The sequence below is a fragment of the Ammospiza nelsoni genome, chromosome 3, assembly GCF_027579445.1.
Source record: "Ammospiza nelsoni isolate bAmmNel1 chromosome 3, bAmmNel1.pri, whole genome shotgun sequence".
Classification (NCBI taxonomy): Eukaryota; Metazoa; Chordata; class Aves; order Passeriformes; family Passerellidae; genus Ammospiza; species Ammospiza nelsoni.
Window position 1 is genome coordinate 45249851 of NC_080635.1, and position 16789 is coordinate 45266639.

General features: G+C 37.5%; 1 protein-coding gene across 1 annotated transcript in view; it reads right to left on the reverse strand.

The window, feature by feature from the left end:
- The window catches only part of LYST (lysosomal trafficking regulator), a 77230-nt gene that overhangs the window by 49255 nt on the left and 11186 nt on the right, over window positions 1-16789 (reverse strand). The window contains exons 2-10 of the mRNA XM_059467724.1: window positions 14499-14583; window positions 13098-13296; window positions 12064-12154; window positions 7959-10035; window positions 5320-6352; window positions 4247-4408; window positions 3481-3637; window positions 1222-1448; window positions 417-483 (exon numbers count right to left, since the gene is read on the reverse strand). Of these exons, the coding sequence (XP_059323707.1) occupies window positions 417-483; window positions 1222-1448; window positions 3481-3637; window positions 4247-4408; window positions 5320-6352; window positions 7959-10035; window positions 12064-12154; window positions 13098-13289 (4006 nt within the window). The 5' untranslated portion in view covers window positions 13290-13296; window positions 14499-14583. The remainder of the gene's footprint in view (window positions 1-416; window positions 484-1221; window positions 1449-3480; window positions 3638-4246; window positions 4409-5319; window positions 6353-7958; window positions 10036-12063; window positions 12155-13097; window positions 13297-14498; window positions 14584-16789) is intronic.

The window sequence follows — 16789 nt, forward strand, 5'->3', positions numbered from 1 at the left end:
CTTAGGGCAAACATTTCATCTGCTTCCACATTCTTGGATTAGCTAGCAGCTTTCCAGTTAGAAATAAAACTCAAGGCATTATCAAGATCTGGGTTACAAAGAAATTGAAAATACAGGCTTACATTGTGATGGAATGAGAATTCATCACCTGCTATTTTTTCCCAGCAGTGTTTAACACTGTCACACTAGTGTTTATGGTTTCAATTGTCATTTTCACATTTGCCAGTATTTCTTTATTTCCACTAACTCAGAAATAACCCTATATTTACACTAAACTTTCTTGCAAGTTAAAAAAGCAGCTGCATAAATTCACACGCCAATGAATTTCCTTTGTCAATTTTGCATTTGCACTGTTTGACTGTGTATACATTAGATTTTAAAAACCAATATTTAAGTTACTTGGACCTTTAACTCACCATGAAAACTAGATTCTGTTTGTGTCAATATATTCAGAAATCCTCCTAAAAGGTGTTTAACAGCTCCCTGTACAAAAGAATAGGTAAAATGAATATCTGAAGAATATCCCCCAGCTCAAAGAACTAAGAAATAAATTCTTGTAATCAATTCCTGCCTGCTATTGATTTTAATGATAATTAAGATTATTTGAAATAATGGACTATGTTTACATTTGCCAATGAACAATCTTTTGTGTTCTGTACAGTTCAGTTGCAGAAGAGAGACTTTGAATGTCAAATCATTAACTGTTGCAGGAAGGATACCCATTTTAACTGTTAAAAAAGGCAACTGAAAGAAATTCCAAAGGATCATGAGGGCATGACCATTTGCACAACTAAGTTCTAATACAAAGTTATGAAGAAAAAAAGCATGGAATATTTTTCAGGTGCATGATTCATGGTTTCTAAAAGTACATATTCAATAAAAAGTTGAGAATGCTTACATATACATACATACAAGCAGATATCTGCCCTTTTTTCCTTAAGGCCCTGACAATCATAAAATCTATCTGTAGGGATTGAACAGTCTTGATAAAAGAAAGACACCTGAAAAACTCAAAAGCTTTGTCAGACAGATACCTTTTAATAAATTACTTAGCTCCTGGTAACTTAAATGCAATGCAGTTGACAATATCAGTCATTTACACTGTTTCACATCTTATAAAATCCCATGAAAAGTGAGAATATTCAAGATCACTCTATTAGGTATGATAAAATTAAAAATACACAACCGCTAAACTGCCACCTCTGTTAATAACATTTTTACCTGTTCTATAAGGACAGTGGCATTCCTCTCCTTCTGATTGATGATATTCAGGCAGCTTTGGAATACATGAGCAAGCACATCCAAACTTGCATTACCAGCTGAGAGCAAGTTTAATTCTAACATGCAGATTTCAGGATAGATTAATTCTCCTTGATTGATGTTTTCAGCCAGGCCATTAAAGTAACCTGAAGCACCAGTACATCCTGGTTCTGCCTTTGTGTCTGCTCCTAAAAAGAAACCACATGTCTCTTACTGAAACTTACTCAGCTGAATACAGTTGGCATATTTAAGTAGAACTTCCAAGGACATATCTCCAACCTTCTCACAGGTACAAAACAAAAATAATCACTAGGTTATATGCAATTTTCAGAGATTAGCATAGTTTTATATTCCACTTCAGATTTTTCTATTTTCCTGCCAACACAGAAGAGCAAGGATGCAGTTTCCCCCATTACATTGTCTTAAACTATCTGGCTTCATTTCCTGGGAATTGGACACATACAGAAATGGCAAAACATGCAGTTCATGAAACACAACACTAAAATCATTGCAACAGAGCCCCAAGCTTCTACACAAACTTTGAACTTACCAAGAAAGGAGACAAATTTATATAATTTCATACTAAAAGGCTGTATGAAGCAATTTGTTATTTAATTCTGAAAATGCACATGACAGAATAGCTGCATGATAATCAAGAAAAAACCCCAAACATGTAAGCCTCCCCGTTACATTTCGGAGAGACTTTAAAATAAATTATTTAAAATTATTTGGTACAGACACATGTTACATGCAAGTGTATCATGGAAGTTTTTCAGATTAACTTTTTAATTCAGAAATGCTTTTAAAATATTATAAATCTATTGATAAAGCCTAGTCACGCAGGTAAACAGCAGCAGTTTGATGCAGTTCTATTAAAGACTGTAGCTGCTCATGCTGCATCTCATACCAGAACATAAGCACCCAGCTGTGCTCAGCGCAAAGGAAAAAAAAATTAAAGCAAATTCATGTTTAAAGTTAATTACACAAACAGAATACAGCAAGATACGTGCCCATCAATTGTTCAGAATAATGGGATGTGTTGTATAACAAGGGGGCTATCAAGTCAAATGAAGCATGTGATTGGGAAAAGCCAAATAGTGCTTGACAAACCTGATTGCCTTCCACAAGCCACAAACCTGCAGGGTTGATATGGAATGAGCATCCTGCAGGAAGGCCTGGACAGGCTGTAAGAGTGGGCTAACAAGAGCTTTATGAAGTTCAGCAAGGACAAATGTAATGTTCACATGGGAAAATAGAACCCAGGAGTGGAGCACAGACTGGGATCTGCCTGGCTGGAGAGCTGGGGTCCAGTGGGCAGCCAGCTCAGCAAGAGTGAACATGTGCTGCTGTGGCAAGGAAAGCCAGTGGGATGCTGGGCTGCATCAACAAGGGCATCATCAACAGGGATAAAAAACCTTTATCCTACTCTATTCAGTGCTTGTCAGGCCACACCTAGAGTGCTGTGTTTGGTTATGTCCCCACTACACAAAAAAGACAGGAGGGAAGGTTGAGAGAACTGGGCTTGCTCAGCCTTGAGAAAAGGCAGCTTAGAGGATTTCTTATCACCATTTAAAAGCTGTCTACAAAGAAGGTAGACTCTGTTTTTACAAGAAGTCACGTGGACAAAGCAAAGGGTAACAGGTACATGTTACTTCTGGGGAAATTCCACATGGACACAATGAGAAAGTTTTCCCTAATGACAAATCAGACATTGGAAAATATCTCCCCAGAAAAGTGGCACATTGGGTACTTTAGATTCAGATGGACAAGGTGCCAGGCTACCTTGTCTAGATTGTGCTTTTGTGAAAAAATGCTGGACCAGATGATCCTTGGGGTCCCTTTCAATCTAGTATTCTATAACACAATTAGACTATTTAATTTTCACCAGACAGTTACAATCCTAAAGAAAAAAATTTGAGCACTGATTTTCAAAAAAACTACTGGTGCATATCTCTGGAGTTTCTAGATCACAATAATACGCTTGAGCAACATGACTTTAGAGCAAGAGTCACATACACCAAAACAACCAAGACAGAACAATTTCTGTAACACTCAGTAAGAATACTTGTCTCTCCATTTGTAACTCCATCCTACTGGAAGAAAAAGTTAATTATTTCTATCTATTAAAAGTGCTCGCACTGTTTTGGTACATCTCAAAAGACAAACAAGCTTTGCTATATCAAAAAGACAGCTTTGTATATTCAGAAAGTTCCCATTTACCTTCATTCTTCGTTTCACTATCATCAGGATTACTTTCACTATCTGCTTCATATCCTTCCTCTTCAGCAAAAAGCTTAAGACTACAGCATTGTGATTCTTCAGTTTCTTCAGAAATTTCTCCAGGTTGTGACACAGGCTCCTTCTCAATGTAATGGGTCTGTACAATACAGCCAAATAGACTGTCATTGGTCAGAAAAAATATCTTTGGATCAGAAAAGCAAATAATTCAGAACTGTCCAAATGCCTATTTTCTCTAAGCCCACTGGGGAAAGAAACAAATTAATCATACACTTCCAAGAAACCTGAGATATGTTAAAAATACTTCATTATCCTGTAAAAAAACTGAATCTGCAAAGAGGGATTTTTCTTACTAACTACCTGATCAAAGTTTTAGGAAGCAGAATTAAAACTGTTTCTAAATCACTATCACCATCAGCATGCACCTTGACATTCACTCAAAGGTGAAGAGGTGAAGATGTCTACAGCCACCAAGGTCACTCAACATTCCCATTTGAAGCCCTTCCTTTAAGAGTTCATCACACTGTTGTGAGATGAAAAAGCATGACTCATTTCTGAGCAGTAATTGTGGGGACCATATCAATAAAAAGCATTCCACTTTGGTACAAGAAGCAGAGATTTCATCTTCAACTGTCACAATAATCAAACACATCTAAACATTTCCTATCAGGTTTAAAAAGACCCAGAGAACAAATCTCAGAAAATCTTGTATTATTCAGAATGAGACTGTTTAGCTGGTGTTTCATACCTTTTCAATTTTTTCTTCAGAATGATCCAGATCAGCAGAAAAAGTGCCCAGCGCAACACGAAGCAGTGAATCAAAGAGAGGCTTTGCCAAGTCCGTTTCTATCACTTTTGACTGAGCAAGCTGCTCTCTTATTTCAAGTAAGATATCATCCACACAAGTATTCTGTGTTTTGGGGGAGAAAAACATTTTGATTTGTGTTACTATTTCAAGCTAAAAGAAATACTCTAGCTCTTTCATTTAGGAGTTTCTCCTTTGACCTACACTAATCTGACTTCTCATCTAAAACCACCAGATTTCATCCAGTCTCTTGAAATAAAGATTAATCCTATATGTCATGACAGATTAAATTGGAACCTGCACACCGAAAAAATCTGGCAAAATGCCGCTATCTAAAATTTGCAGGTGAAAGTGCTGTTTCAAAAATAAACATTTTTGAAACAGCTTCAGGTATGCTGCGCATTCAAACCACATCACATTACTAACAGTTGACAGAGTGTGACATGTCCAAGATCATAAAAATAGTGAATGTTCAAGACAGAACTCCAGTTTCCGGGTCTTTCCTGCACTTAATACCTCCTGCTTTGCAATAAATTGTCAAGTAAAATTCAAGACAGTAATTAAACATTAAAGAAAAGCGAAGGTGTCTTTTGTAAATTAACAACTTCTTGTGGAATACTGAATTACTCCACCTCTAAGGCTTAAGAAATAATTTTTTCAGGTGTCCTTTCAGTATCTGTGCCCTTCAGTAGTTTTTTCTCAAGCACCATGCTCTGCTCAGAGCCATCCTCAAAAAACAACATGAATCACTAGGTACAGTGGTCACATCTTGCCTACACAGCTTTCCTGCAGCATCCCTTTCACACACATTCTCCATTGAATACTCTTTCTGAAAAGAGTACTACTCAAGCAGACCACTAAGCTCATTATTTAGCTGTACTCTTTCAGTACTATACAAAAAATGGTACCATAAAAACTGCAAAAAGTTTTTACCTCCCTAGAAGAACTTTTCACTAAACTACTGTTACAATAATATGAAACAAATAGGAGCAAAGGAAGGTAAAGTTGCACAGTACCTGGTGAAACATCTCCACCTCTGTCTTCTGCTGCATGGCACTTGCACTGTGTAGGCAGATGGTCAGCAGAGCTTCTAGAAGTCTGATACCTTGGAGTGCCCACTCAGTCTCTTCTCTTGCAGAAGTCCTTATCCCTTCAAGATTGGCAACTGAAGTACTCAAAGCGTGTTCCACACTCCCAGGGCTGTCACAGGAGCCGGAGTCAGGCACCAGCTGCTCAGCACCAGCAGGACTGCCAGAACTATCAAGCTCCAATTGTGTCACCTCTCTGCTTTTAGCCAGCTGAACAGAGTCATCCTTGCTGAGGAGCTCAGTTCGAGGACTCCCATGTGAACTTCTGCTGCTTTCACTCAACACTCTCTCCCTCTTTTCTTGCTCTTTTTCCTTATTTTTTGCAAGTTTCTGAATTATTAGGATTAGTAATCTCTGGCACGCTTCAAAGCCTCCAAGTCTGTGGAACTGTCTCTGGAAAACTGAACTATACAGATAGATGCAACGACACATGGACCAAATATCTGCAGCCCTATGAATATGTTCCAGAGAGGGCAAAGTAAGGCTTTCCAGGGACAGATATGGTAATTTGTGGCCTAATGGCTCACTGGCTGTACTATCATATCCTGATGTATCTTCACACTCATTAGCGGAATCCAGATCACCATCTGCTTCTTTACTTATACATAAAAAAGCAACACAGAGGAACAGGTTAATTGTGTTGACATGAATGTCTTGGCTGACAAACTTTTTCTTTTTTGGGTAAGCCTCCTTCAAGCCAGCATAAAACTTGCTCAGGCTTTGAGGAACTTCTGAAACAGCATGCTGGCTACAAAGAGAAGTGGGCAAGTCGGACATAGATTCCTTTTGTTCACTGTTCAGGCCTTCCAGTTCTGGTGTTGCTTGGTCTTCCTGCTGATCATCAAGGCAGAGTATCAAGGTCTCTAACACCTTCAAAGAATGGCTTCTTAACGTATCTAAGTAATTTAACTCAATCATTTGATTCACTCCATTACAACTCAGAAACAAGTCTCTAATTATTCTGCAAAAGAAAGCATAAGAAAGTTACTTTATAAAGCACCCAAAAACTCATGTAAGTCAGCAATTGCTATAAATTACTGTAAATTAAAGAGAAAAGGAACTTGTCTGCAGCACTCTAGGATCCTAACTCAGCATTGTCCAGCTTGTAGTGGAAAACTGAACTTTTTTGTGAGATATAATGTAGGAAATATCTCCCTCTAAAATGCAGACCACAAAAATATATGATGCTCAAAACACTAAAGGTGGTTAATTAACTCTATTTATGACATTCACTCTTCAGTGGTATTTCCTTGCCCAAATTTTTTATTAGCAATTGAAGCTATTTCTCTGTTTGGTGATTTCACCAGAAAGCAGTGATTCCTTCTTAAATGAACTTGATGACACATTCCTAGCTGTCTACTAGTTGCACTAGATGATGAATTTCAAATAAATTCTGGAATACCTTTCAAGCATAAGATTTTGTGCAATTGTTATGTCAGCATGTCCAATATCAAAACACTTTGCATATATTTGCTTCCAAGTCTATTTTTTCCTTCTTCTACTCTTCAAGTATTATATTAAGTTCATACAAAATTTAGGGTAAGGAACTGTGAGGTTTTTAGTATGCTATATTTGCTTGTAGACATCCACGTTACTTACCTCCCATCCCCTTCCCACAGGACCAGATTTACTCTGATCAAGTTACTCTAGAATGAAATGGATCATTTACTTATTTATTCCCACCTTTAAGCCAGAGAATAAAAAGGACATTTTAAACTTCATCTAAGCTTTATTTCTCTTGCCTCTTTGCCACTAAGTACACTTTTAAAAATTAATAGCTTCTGATACAGGTTAGGTTAGAAATTAAAACAGTATTAGATAATCCCTTTACATAAACTGGAGTACTAATCTACTTTTTGTCTTGGATAAACCCACTAAATTGACTTCAGGACTCCAAGAGAAATAAAATCAATCTTTCCTGGACAAAACCACACATTCATATTCTGAAAAAAGTTCCATACATTTATTAAACAATTATTTAATCAATTTAACAATAAATAAAAAGTATCTATTGTATGCCTTGGGAGAATGTTTGTGCCTTTTTTGTGTTTTGGGGTTGTTTTGGTTCCTGTTCTTAAACTGTGCTTAAATGAACAGGATATTCTAAGTTAAAAAACAGTTATTACAGGAAAAGTAAACATCAAGCCTTAGTTTTGAAAGGTGGTTTCTATAGTGACCATTCTAGAAGGAAAAAGGAAACAGATCAGAAAACTATGTATTCTAATTCCCACAGAAAAATGACATATCGATCTGTTAAACATTCCTGACTAATTTTAGAAGAAAGAATGAGGAGGCAGAGAGCATGTCACACTGGAGACAAAGATTTCATTTGTTGCTACAGAGTTTGGCTTGTAAAGACCACAACTGGTGAGTAGAGAGCCCTCACTTCCTACAGTTTATGAATCTAGGCTTGTATCCTGTTACCCAAGCATTTATCTTGTTGCCACCTGCAATAGGCAAACACCACCGACAGTACAAACAAAACTTACATTCCAATCAGTAATAAATACACAAAGCTCTGTATCTAATTAGCATGTTTCCCAATAATAAACAGAAAATCAACCAACCTGGATTTCAGCAACAGAGGGAGCATCTGCAAATAAACCTGAAGCACTTCAGAAGGCAAATCCTGGCTATGGTAACTGCACATGAGTTTATCAGCTGTACTCAGTCCAAGCTGCTGCTGAGCATGGCAAGCTAGCTCCACTCCTCTCTGCAGCACAGGATTGTAGATACAGTTATACAGTTTCCACTGGACCACTACATTTCCCTTTTGAATTAAGTGGCAAATATGGCTTGCAATCTGTGCGCCACGTAGTTTGTCTTCTTCAAAAATGATGTCCTGATAAGCCTCCAGGGCATGCCATCTCAACAACATATCTTCAGATCCAGTGCTAGGCAGAATTCCCTGAACTCTGCAAGAGGAACTAGATGTGGGACTGGCATCACTGGAGTTGCCCTGCAAGGCATCTTCCAGCTGAGCAAGCTGATCACAGTCAACAGTACATATATTGCATGATGCCTGTATAATTTTTGGAGAGACTTCTGCTCCACCCAGTTGATCCAATATAAATTTGTTAAGGATGTTCAGTATGTGCTGTTGAAAATTTTTTAATATTGGCAACTTGGAAGCATGGAGCAACGGGACAATCACAGACTTTGGGTCCATACAACAACATATTCCTACATTATGTACACCTGAGAGAATCTCAGAACAGGTACTGCTCAAAGAAACTTTCTGCAACAAGTGCAAACACTGGTGTGCACAAACAGCAATGCAACAGCATCTCTCAGGATAATCAACTTCTCCATCAGCAGTTTCAAAAGGATTTTTGGAAGCTTGGTTTTTAAAAGCAGATACAGAGAGTCCAGAGAGATCTCTGTGGTGATTCATGAAGTGAGAATACTCACATCGTCTGTGCCGCTTTCTTGTACACATTGATTGATGGAGCTGCTCTGATTTCACTTTTTTGACGGTGCTGATTATTTTCATGATGCTGTTGATCAGGGCTTTCAGATGCTCTGAGGCTTCCCCAGGTACTCCCTCATTCTTCATACACAGCCATTCCATTTGAAGCACCGTTACTTCAAACAGCTTAAATCCCTGCTGCTGTATGAACTCATGAACCAGATCTATAGCTTGGCTAAAGTAGAACGGATTGGAGGCCGCACTTTGTAGGCAGCAGATCAAAATCTGCAAGACCCCTTCTATAGCCTCAGGTAAAAGCAAGGCTCTGTGACGATATCTAGAAAATATATAGTCCTCCTGAACCAGCTGCTGTAGTGTTTTCTTGTATCCTGGAGCAAAAGGGCCAGGCTGCTTTTCCAAGGAAATTCTGATTTTTAATGCTGCTTTAAGTAAGTCTGTTATATTTCTTCGTAAATTGTCAGGCATTGTTTCTGTATTGCTGATGTCTAAAGACATAAGATGGAGAACTGTTCGAAAGAGCATTCTCTGGATCAGAGCCACAGGTTCTTCCGTCCACCCTGCAGAAACTACTTCATTTTCTGTGTTACTACTAACATTACAGGAGTCCCCAAATCCTGATAAGAACTCTGTCAACGTGGGCACAACGCTCGCTGAAAGAGCGGAGCTGTGATTCAAAGCAATATCAAATTTGCACACTTTCTCTAGGAGAGACAGTAAGACATGGCATAAGTCAAAAGGAGAGTTATTCATGCTGCTCTCAGACATTCCTGCAGTTGGCTCATTCAAAATTTCATGTGCTGGAATAACTTTGCTGGAACCTTCTAGATTAGGGGCGTCGGTATTGGAACCTGGTACCACTTTGGGAGGCTGGCAATCACTTCTACCCCCAGGGTAGCTGTCCCTAACAGAAGAGGTTAAAAAGGGTTGCAGTAACTGGGAGCGCCTGTGTTTTGTCATTACAGCACTCTTTTCATCAGAATTGCCTTCGGAATCCGAGGTGGACAGCTGGGACCTCCTCGCATCGCGCACGGAGTAGCGGTGCGTGGTTTTGCGGAGACGGCCGCTTCTACGAGATCGAAGATTGAGTTTTGCAGAGGTCTGAAGACATGAATGAGTGCTTCCATCTAAGTTTAGTTTTTCCTGAGTAGATTTCACAGAACTTGTATTATTCTCTTTGGTCAGGCATATGTCTACTCTAAAGGGTATATTAAAATCTATTGAAACAGAAAGATAACAAAGGAACATTAGAATATGTAAAGCATCTTCCCTTATTTTATAGTTAAATACTTCCAGATTTAAAATACACAGCAAATTTGTATCTTAATAGGTCATGGTTTTGCATGCACCTGTATCAGACATTTTCAGTATAAAACAGGTAGCAACAACTCATGTTTAGGGCTGGTTATTTTTAAAGCCTAGAAAAATTATTTCATTTTCTATTTAGGGTTAAACAAAAGTGTGTTAAAAGGTTTCCTAAAGCTTTTTGTTGACACAACTATTCTCAAAAAACCATTCTCAAAAAAACATGTCGCCAAAGTAGGTGAAAGGACTAGCTGGTAAGCAAACTAAAGGGAGGAAAATGACTTTTTAACTTGATGCTCCATTGTCACTTTTTGCAACTCAGCTGGGTGTGGTAGCTCACAGCCCTCTTAGCATGCATGGTGACATTACAGTGTACTAGTAATAGTAGAAAAAAATATATTTTTCTACTTATTGTCAGTGCAAATATTCGAGTATACAGACCTCAGTCTTTTTACTTCAGCATTAATTATTCCAAATACAAGCAGCAGAAATAAAAGTATGGGATTTAAATAGTCAGGGACAAAAAGAGACAGAAAGGAATAATGTTTAGGGTCCTGAACATTCGTACAAAAGCCAAAACAAAAACCCCAATTTTCAAGTATGCAGTACTTGAGTCAAAGGGCAAGCACATTTTGAAGAATAAAACAGAAGTACTACTGCTTCATTTCTACCAGTAAACTCCAATTAAACTACCAAAAAAGCAAGCAGAGAAACAACTGTGAATGTTCTTGGATTAAGTCCATTGTTATTTTTAAGAAGTGACAGAACTGTAACTGGACGCTTTAGGCAGTAAAATACCTACCATAAAACAACTGCAAGTATCCTCTACCCCATAAATTCATTATTTAGAAAAATGTCATAGTTAACAACAACAGCCCCCACCACCACAAAGCCCCAGAAGCCTACGTAATAACTATAAACTTTATTTAAGCTGAAAGAAAAGGTGCTTCCATGTACAAGAACGACTGTGCCATGCTGTTCAAAAAGTCATTGTTGTGATACTTAAGAAACTAACAATCTGCTTTGAAGGCAGGAAATTATCAGGAGTACTTTATCAAAGAAAGGATATTACCTGCACTGAAAGAAAAAAGCTGCCTAATACAGGGGAACTTACTTCAGTTGAAGAAAAACCCTGACTTAGTGCACAACTGGATACATCATGCTTACTCTTTCAGTACTAAGAGAGGGTAATTTGTAGAAGTAAAAGCTGTGCATTATGTAGTGTATAAACCACAACATCTTAAAACCTATTTACACAACAGCTTTTTAAACAAACCTGGAAAAGCCACTAAGCTGTCACAGAATAACCAAAACATTTCTTTAATTCCATCATGATTACAGGAGCACAAAAGAATGATGCATCTCAGCAAGCAGGAAAGCTTATTACATAAAACCTCTATGAAACTGACCCTTTAAAGACTCCAAGTCAACAAACATTAACAAAAGCCTTCAATTTGGAGGAGTTGCAAATAGCAAAAAAAAAAAAAAAGCCCGGGAAGAGTTTTGGGTATGAGTCCTTAGAAACTCTCTCAAACAGTCAGGCAACTTCATTTACATCATTCTCTTTGTTTTACCCTCTGGGAGGGAAAAGAATACATCTGACAAATATAAGAGCCCAAAACAAAACAAAAAAATCTGACTCGGATCACTGCCATTTCCTTGTTCAGTTTTTACACAGCGACAAAAGCATTGCCTTTCACACTGACCAAAAGCCTTTACGTTCTCTGCACAATTTTTTGGCATTTTTAAAATTTGAATTCTCTGCAGATTCCTCATCTTCGTTTCATGTCAGAGGATATGTACTACAATAAACTACTCTTTAGCACAGAGTCCTCAGCTCTGTAGTAAAACTTCAGAGTAGCAGTTTTACTACATTGCTCTGTAGTAAAACTACAAATCACTTCCTTTAAGTGTTGAATACTCTAAGTGACAAAACATACCTATTGCTTTTTCTTCCTGGACAGGGATTTTCCACACCAAGGGCAGAAGGGACAGGAGGAGGGTCAGAAGTTCTTCTCGACATGTCAGCTCCTATGTCAGGAAAAAAATAAAAGAAAAATTAAAAAACAAACAAACAAACAAGCAAACAACCCCACCCACCCAAAAAAAAACCCAACTGTACTTTTAAAACATAGATTAACCTTCTTTATTTTACCAAGCCATTCAGCATTCAGTTCCCTATGTCTTTTGCTATTTTAAGCACTGAAAACACAATATCATTGACTAAAGCCAGTCAGAAAGAATGATAAGTAATAATTATAGAATGATAGATAATAAAGATCCAAGACATTTATTATACCTCTAAACTGTTTCTATACAAATGCTCACCTAATCCCCCTTGTAAAAAGAATTACTCAAAAAAGAAAATCAGAAAAGTCAAAAGCACAAAATAGTGATTTAAAAAAGTCAACAGGAAGCCCCAGACAAGTTCGAAACTTTGTTCTAAAAATGTAACAGCAAAAAAATCAAAACCACAGAATAACCACCAAAAAACCTCCACTCCTACTAGGCTTCTAACATTCACATACCAAGAACTTCAGAGCAGGGAAGAACTGTAGAAAGCACAGAATTCAAACACAATTGTTTTATGGAATGCTTTGCAGCACTATCAGAATGGTTTCACTCTTAAAGATCAATAACTTTCAAACACAAAAACCTGACTCAAGCATTATGACACTTCACATGATTCTGGGACATGCAGCTCAAGTCTCCCTCCACTCAGCCTGCACTTGAGCTTCACACATGCCTTAGTCAAATATGAACTGGCAAACAGGTCTATGATTATCTAGTTTCCCATTTTCTGCTCCTGCTGAAGGACAGAATGCAACTACAACCTACCTTTTTGAATTTCTACTCTTCCCAATTAACTCACACACTCTCCACAAAAAGGAAAGAAAACCAGTACCAAGAACAGACAAATCCACACAGCCAAAGCTCAATACAAAAACTATAACCACTTAAGAGAAGCAACTACCTGATCAATTATTGAGTTCAGAGTGGTAAGCAAAATAAACCCACGGCCTTGAACTAAGTATTGTCCCAGTGCTGCCATATGAGTTTCTTCTTCTTCATCCTCCTTGGCTTCTGTCCTTTGTACCACGGCATTGCACAGTCTGTTGACATCAGTCAAGAATTCCCGTGCCAGTGAGTTACTGGCACTGCTCATGTCTGAGCTGTAAGAGGAAAGGACAGAAATTAACTCCATCAGAAAATACATTCCTTACAGACAAAATACTGGGGGGAAAAAGGAAAGCTACAGGAAAGATTCTTCCCTGTATCTCACCCCCTCCAAAAGACAGTGTCTGCTGAACTGAGCAATCAATATACCCATGTAGGGTAGAAAGAAAAGAACATCCATACAGAATGTCAGTGAAACTTTAGCTAACAGCCCAGCACCCCAAACACTGATTTCATAGATCTAACAAGTAAAAGCCTGCAACACAGCATTTCCTCACACTGCATAAATGAAAGTTAATGACATTGTTCCAGCTTTTCCTTGTAATCCTTATGCAAGCTTCAAAGTTTGCCTGCTACTAAAAGGTCTTTGACTTGAAGCATAAGGGTAAAACACATAGCACTTGCACAACATTACACAGAAATCCTATTCTTTAATAGTTTATTTGAACAATAGCATGTTATGTATTCCAACAGTATACAGATTGTTTCAAGGGGAAAATAAAAAAAACTACTAAGTACAGATAATTTTGGGAGTTGCAAAAGTACAATGCTTTAAATTTACAACTAAACCAGACAGTGTATTCCTTCTGGCACAACTGAGCAGGTAGCAGTCAGTACCAGTGTGTGCTTAATTCAAGAGACAATTCTGCTGTCATTGTTCGGAAAAAAATACCAAAAACATTGGCTCTGCTTCCCAGACTGATTAATTTTGCTTTGGATGCTCAGCAGTAGTACATGGAGAAGCATTTAACTCAAACAAGACACGAAATGCAAGACACAGCAGTAGAAAACTCTCAAGAGGATCACAGAAGAAAGGAAAACAAAAACAATAATCAGTGATGGCAGCTATGCAAACAAGATCATTTAATCCACACAAACCTCACTTAATGAGTGCTACAGTACATTTAACTCCTTTTATTTCTGTATAAACAGCTGCAGTAAAAGCTTCAAAAGTCAATACTTTCATCATATCCAAGCACAGAAAGTGCAACCAAAAAAAAAGCGCCAAATAATTTTCAATGTAACATTTAAACATAACAGATGGATTAATATGTGAATATTAGGTTAAAAATAAGACCTTGGAACTAAAAGCAAGTTTGTTTGCACTAATGGTACAGAAAGCTCCTTCTAGTAGCAAAACTGCAAACACTTATACATATAATGACATTCACTGTAGAAGTAGTGAAAAAATTCTTACCAGAATCACTTTGCCAGCTTAAAACATTTATCTCCTATCTGGAAGAACAAGCAAATATATTCTGGAAATATCACTCTTGGATCACCTGTTTATAAAAAGAAAAATATCATGGTTAATATGATTTTTTAAAAGTTCTTTTATGACAGCTATTTGAAATTTAGAAAGACTCCTTGAGTGTTCTTTTGTGCTTTAAGCCCCGGTTTTCACTTTTAGTTTAAGATCATAGTAGGATTTCCGTTGTGCACAGAGAAAATAATTGGCATACATGAGATGAGCTAACATAATAAAATCCCTCAGTTTGTAAATGAGCTAGGTAAACAAGTTTAAATAATTCTTTCTAGAAACAGTATGAGGTTTTAGTGATCACTACCTGCATACATAATACGTGAAGAACTCACAGCTCCAGGTACAAGTGAGGAACAGAAGGAGAACTGAATTATGCAGTCAGATGCTGATGTAAATGCATCTTAAATCTGTCCTAGTCTGTCCTGACAGAATACCAATTCTCTATTACACTCAGCACTAGGGAAGATGTAGTTAATAAATATTGAAAATTTGTCAATGGGAAACTCATCAATTGGAAATTTATCACTGGGAATGCAAAGGGTAGTAACCAAAAAAAGCCTCAGAAACATTAAACTACTAAAGGTCTCTAGGTGAGCACTCAAAAGACATTTATTACATCTACAGTTACATTTATTACACCCTAATTGTGAGGAAAAAAACCAAAATACAACAGATGGGGACAGGAAAAAAAGGAAAGAAAACCACTAAATTAATTGGTTTAGTATTCTCAGATGGCAAGCAAATAAAAACTTCAGCTTAAAGTTATGATGAGAATGAACATTACATGACAGACTTCCTTAAGTAAAGAGACAAACACTACAGGTTACCCAGGCAAGCACCTAATAATTGGCCTCCCTTTGATCACTAGGAAACGTTTCACCCACAGCCTCACAAAAAACTAACTTACCCATTCAGCTAATTGTCACAACTTATTGAAATAGAATAGTTTAAGCAGCTAGTGGTTCTGCAGTTGCACCAGAGTAACAAATGTAGAGATAAGCTGTCCATCATGTTTTTGTGTCCTTCCAGCTGAAGCTTCAGTCTCCAGGTTTCCTGCACTGCTTCCTTGCTTACATGGATTTAACATACATTGCCATATTCTATCAAAAGGGTGGATTTCCAATATCAGTAGCCAGATCAAGTAAGATTTTGTTGCCATTAACACAAAAAGACATTAGGCATATATTCTTACCACAATAATTTAATATAGGATGGGTAAGGAATTAAGATGCTCTGATTCTACAGCGCAGAAAAAAAATTGCAAAGAGATACCATGCCAGATAATGGGGCACTTCTTTCAGGATTTGTTTCAAAAAGTGCTAGCTACTTCTGAGTTGTACCTACTTATTATTCTGCAATGAAGCTTTGAAACAGACTGACAGCACAAACATATCTTTGGAAGCAGTTAATGATAAAACCTAACTAAGCTGTATGAGAGCAGAAAGAAATCCACCAGAACATCGTACACAGTCCCAGCAAGATGTTAACAGTGTAACAGTGTCAGGGCTTCACATAGCCAGCTCTTAGGAAAAAAAAAAGGAGCATTTCCTTTTGCTAGAAGAATATGACTATCATATTTCATAAAAAACACCTCTACTACATAGTATTTATTTATAAAAGGAAAAACCCGCTTAACTGTAAATCTGTAAACCTGTAAACCCGCTCAACTGATATCCTCCTGCCCATTTTTGCTTCATGCTCATAATTCAACTTGTATCATGTCTGCCTTCTGGCCCCTTTCTGACCCACCTCTCAAGGGAGTAATCACCTGTTTACTGTTGTGGTAGAAATTAATTTCTTGTACCTGAAAATTTTCTTTTCTAAACTTCTTTCCATTTCTATGAAGTTGCTAATCAAATGAGCATCTCAAAGTGTAGGACTGTCTTGTACTTCAGTGGACTTTGAAAGAAAATATCAAAATTGTCCCTACAAGGATGGAACTCTAAAACAAATTTTGCAATCTTGAATACTGAATCATTAACATACTAAACTTGCATTGTGCTACTTATTAGATGTTATCTCTAACAACAGTAGAATTTGCGGAAAGAAGAAAATGCAACAAAAGCACAGAGTCAGAACTAATACTCTCTATACTAAAGTGAACTGGGCCTTTTCCTTGGTTATGTTTTCAACAATACATTGCCCAGAAAGGCCTGGAACATCCAGCAAACAGCAGCATCATAATAAAATACAGTATTAATTCAAAAGCCCATAATGCTACTTTA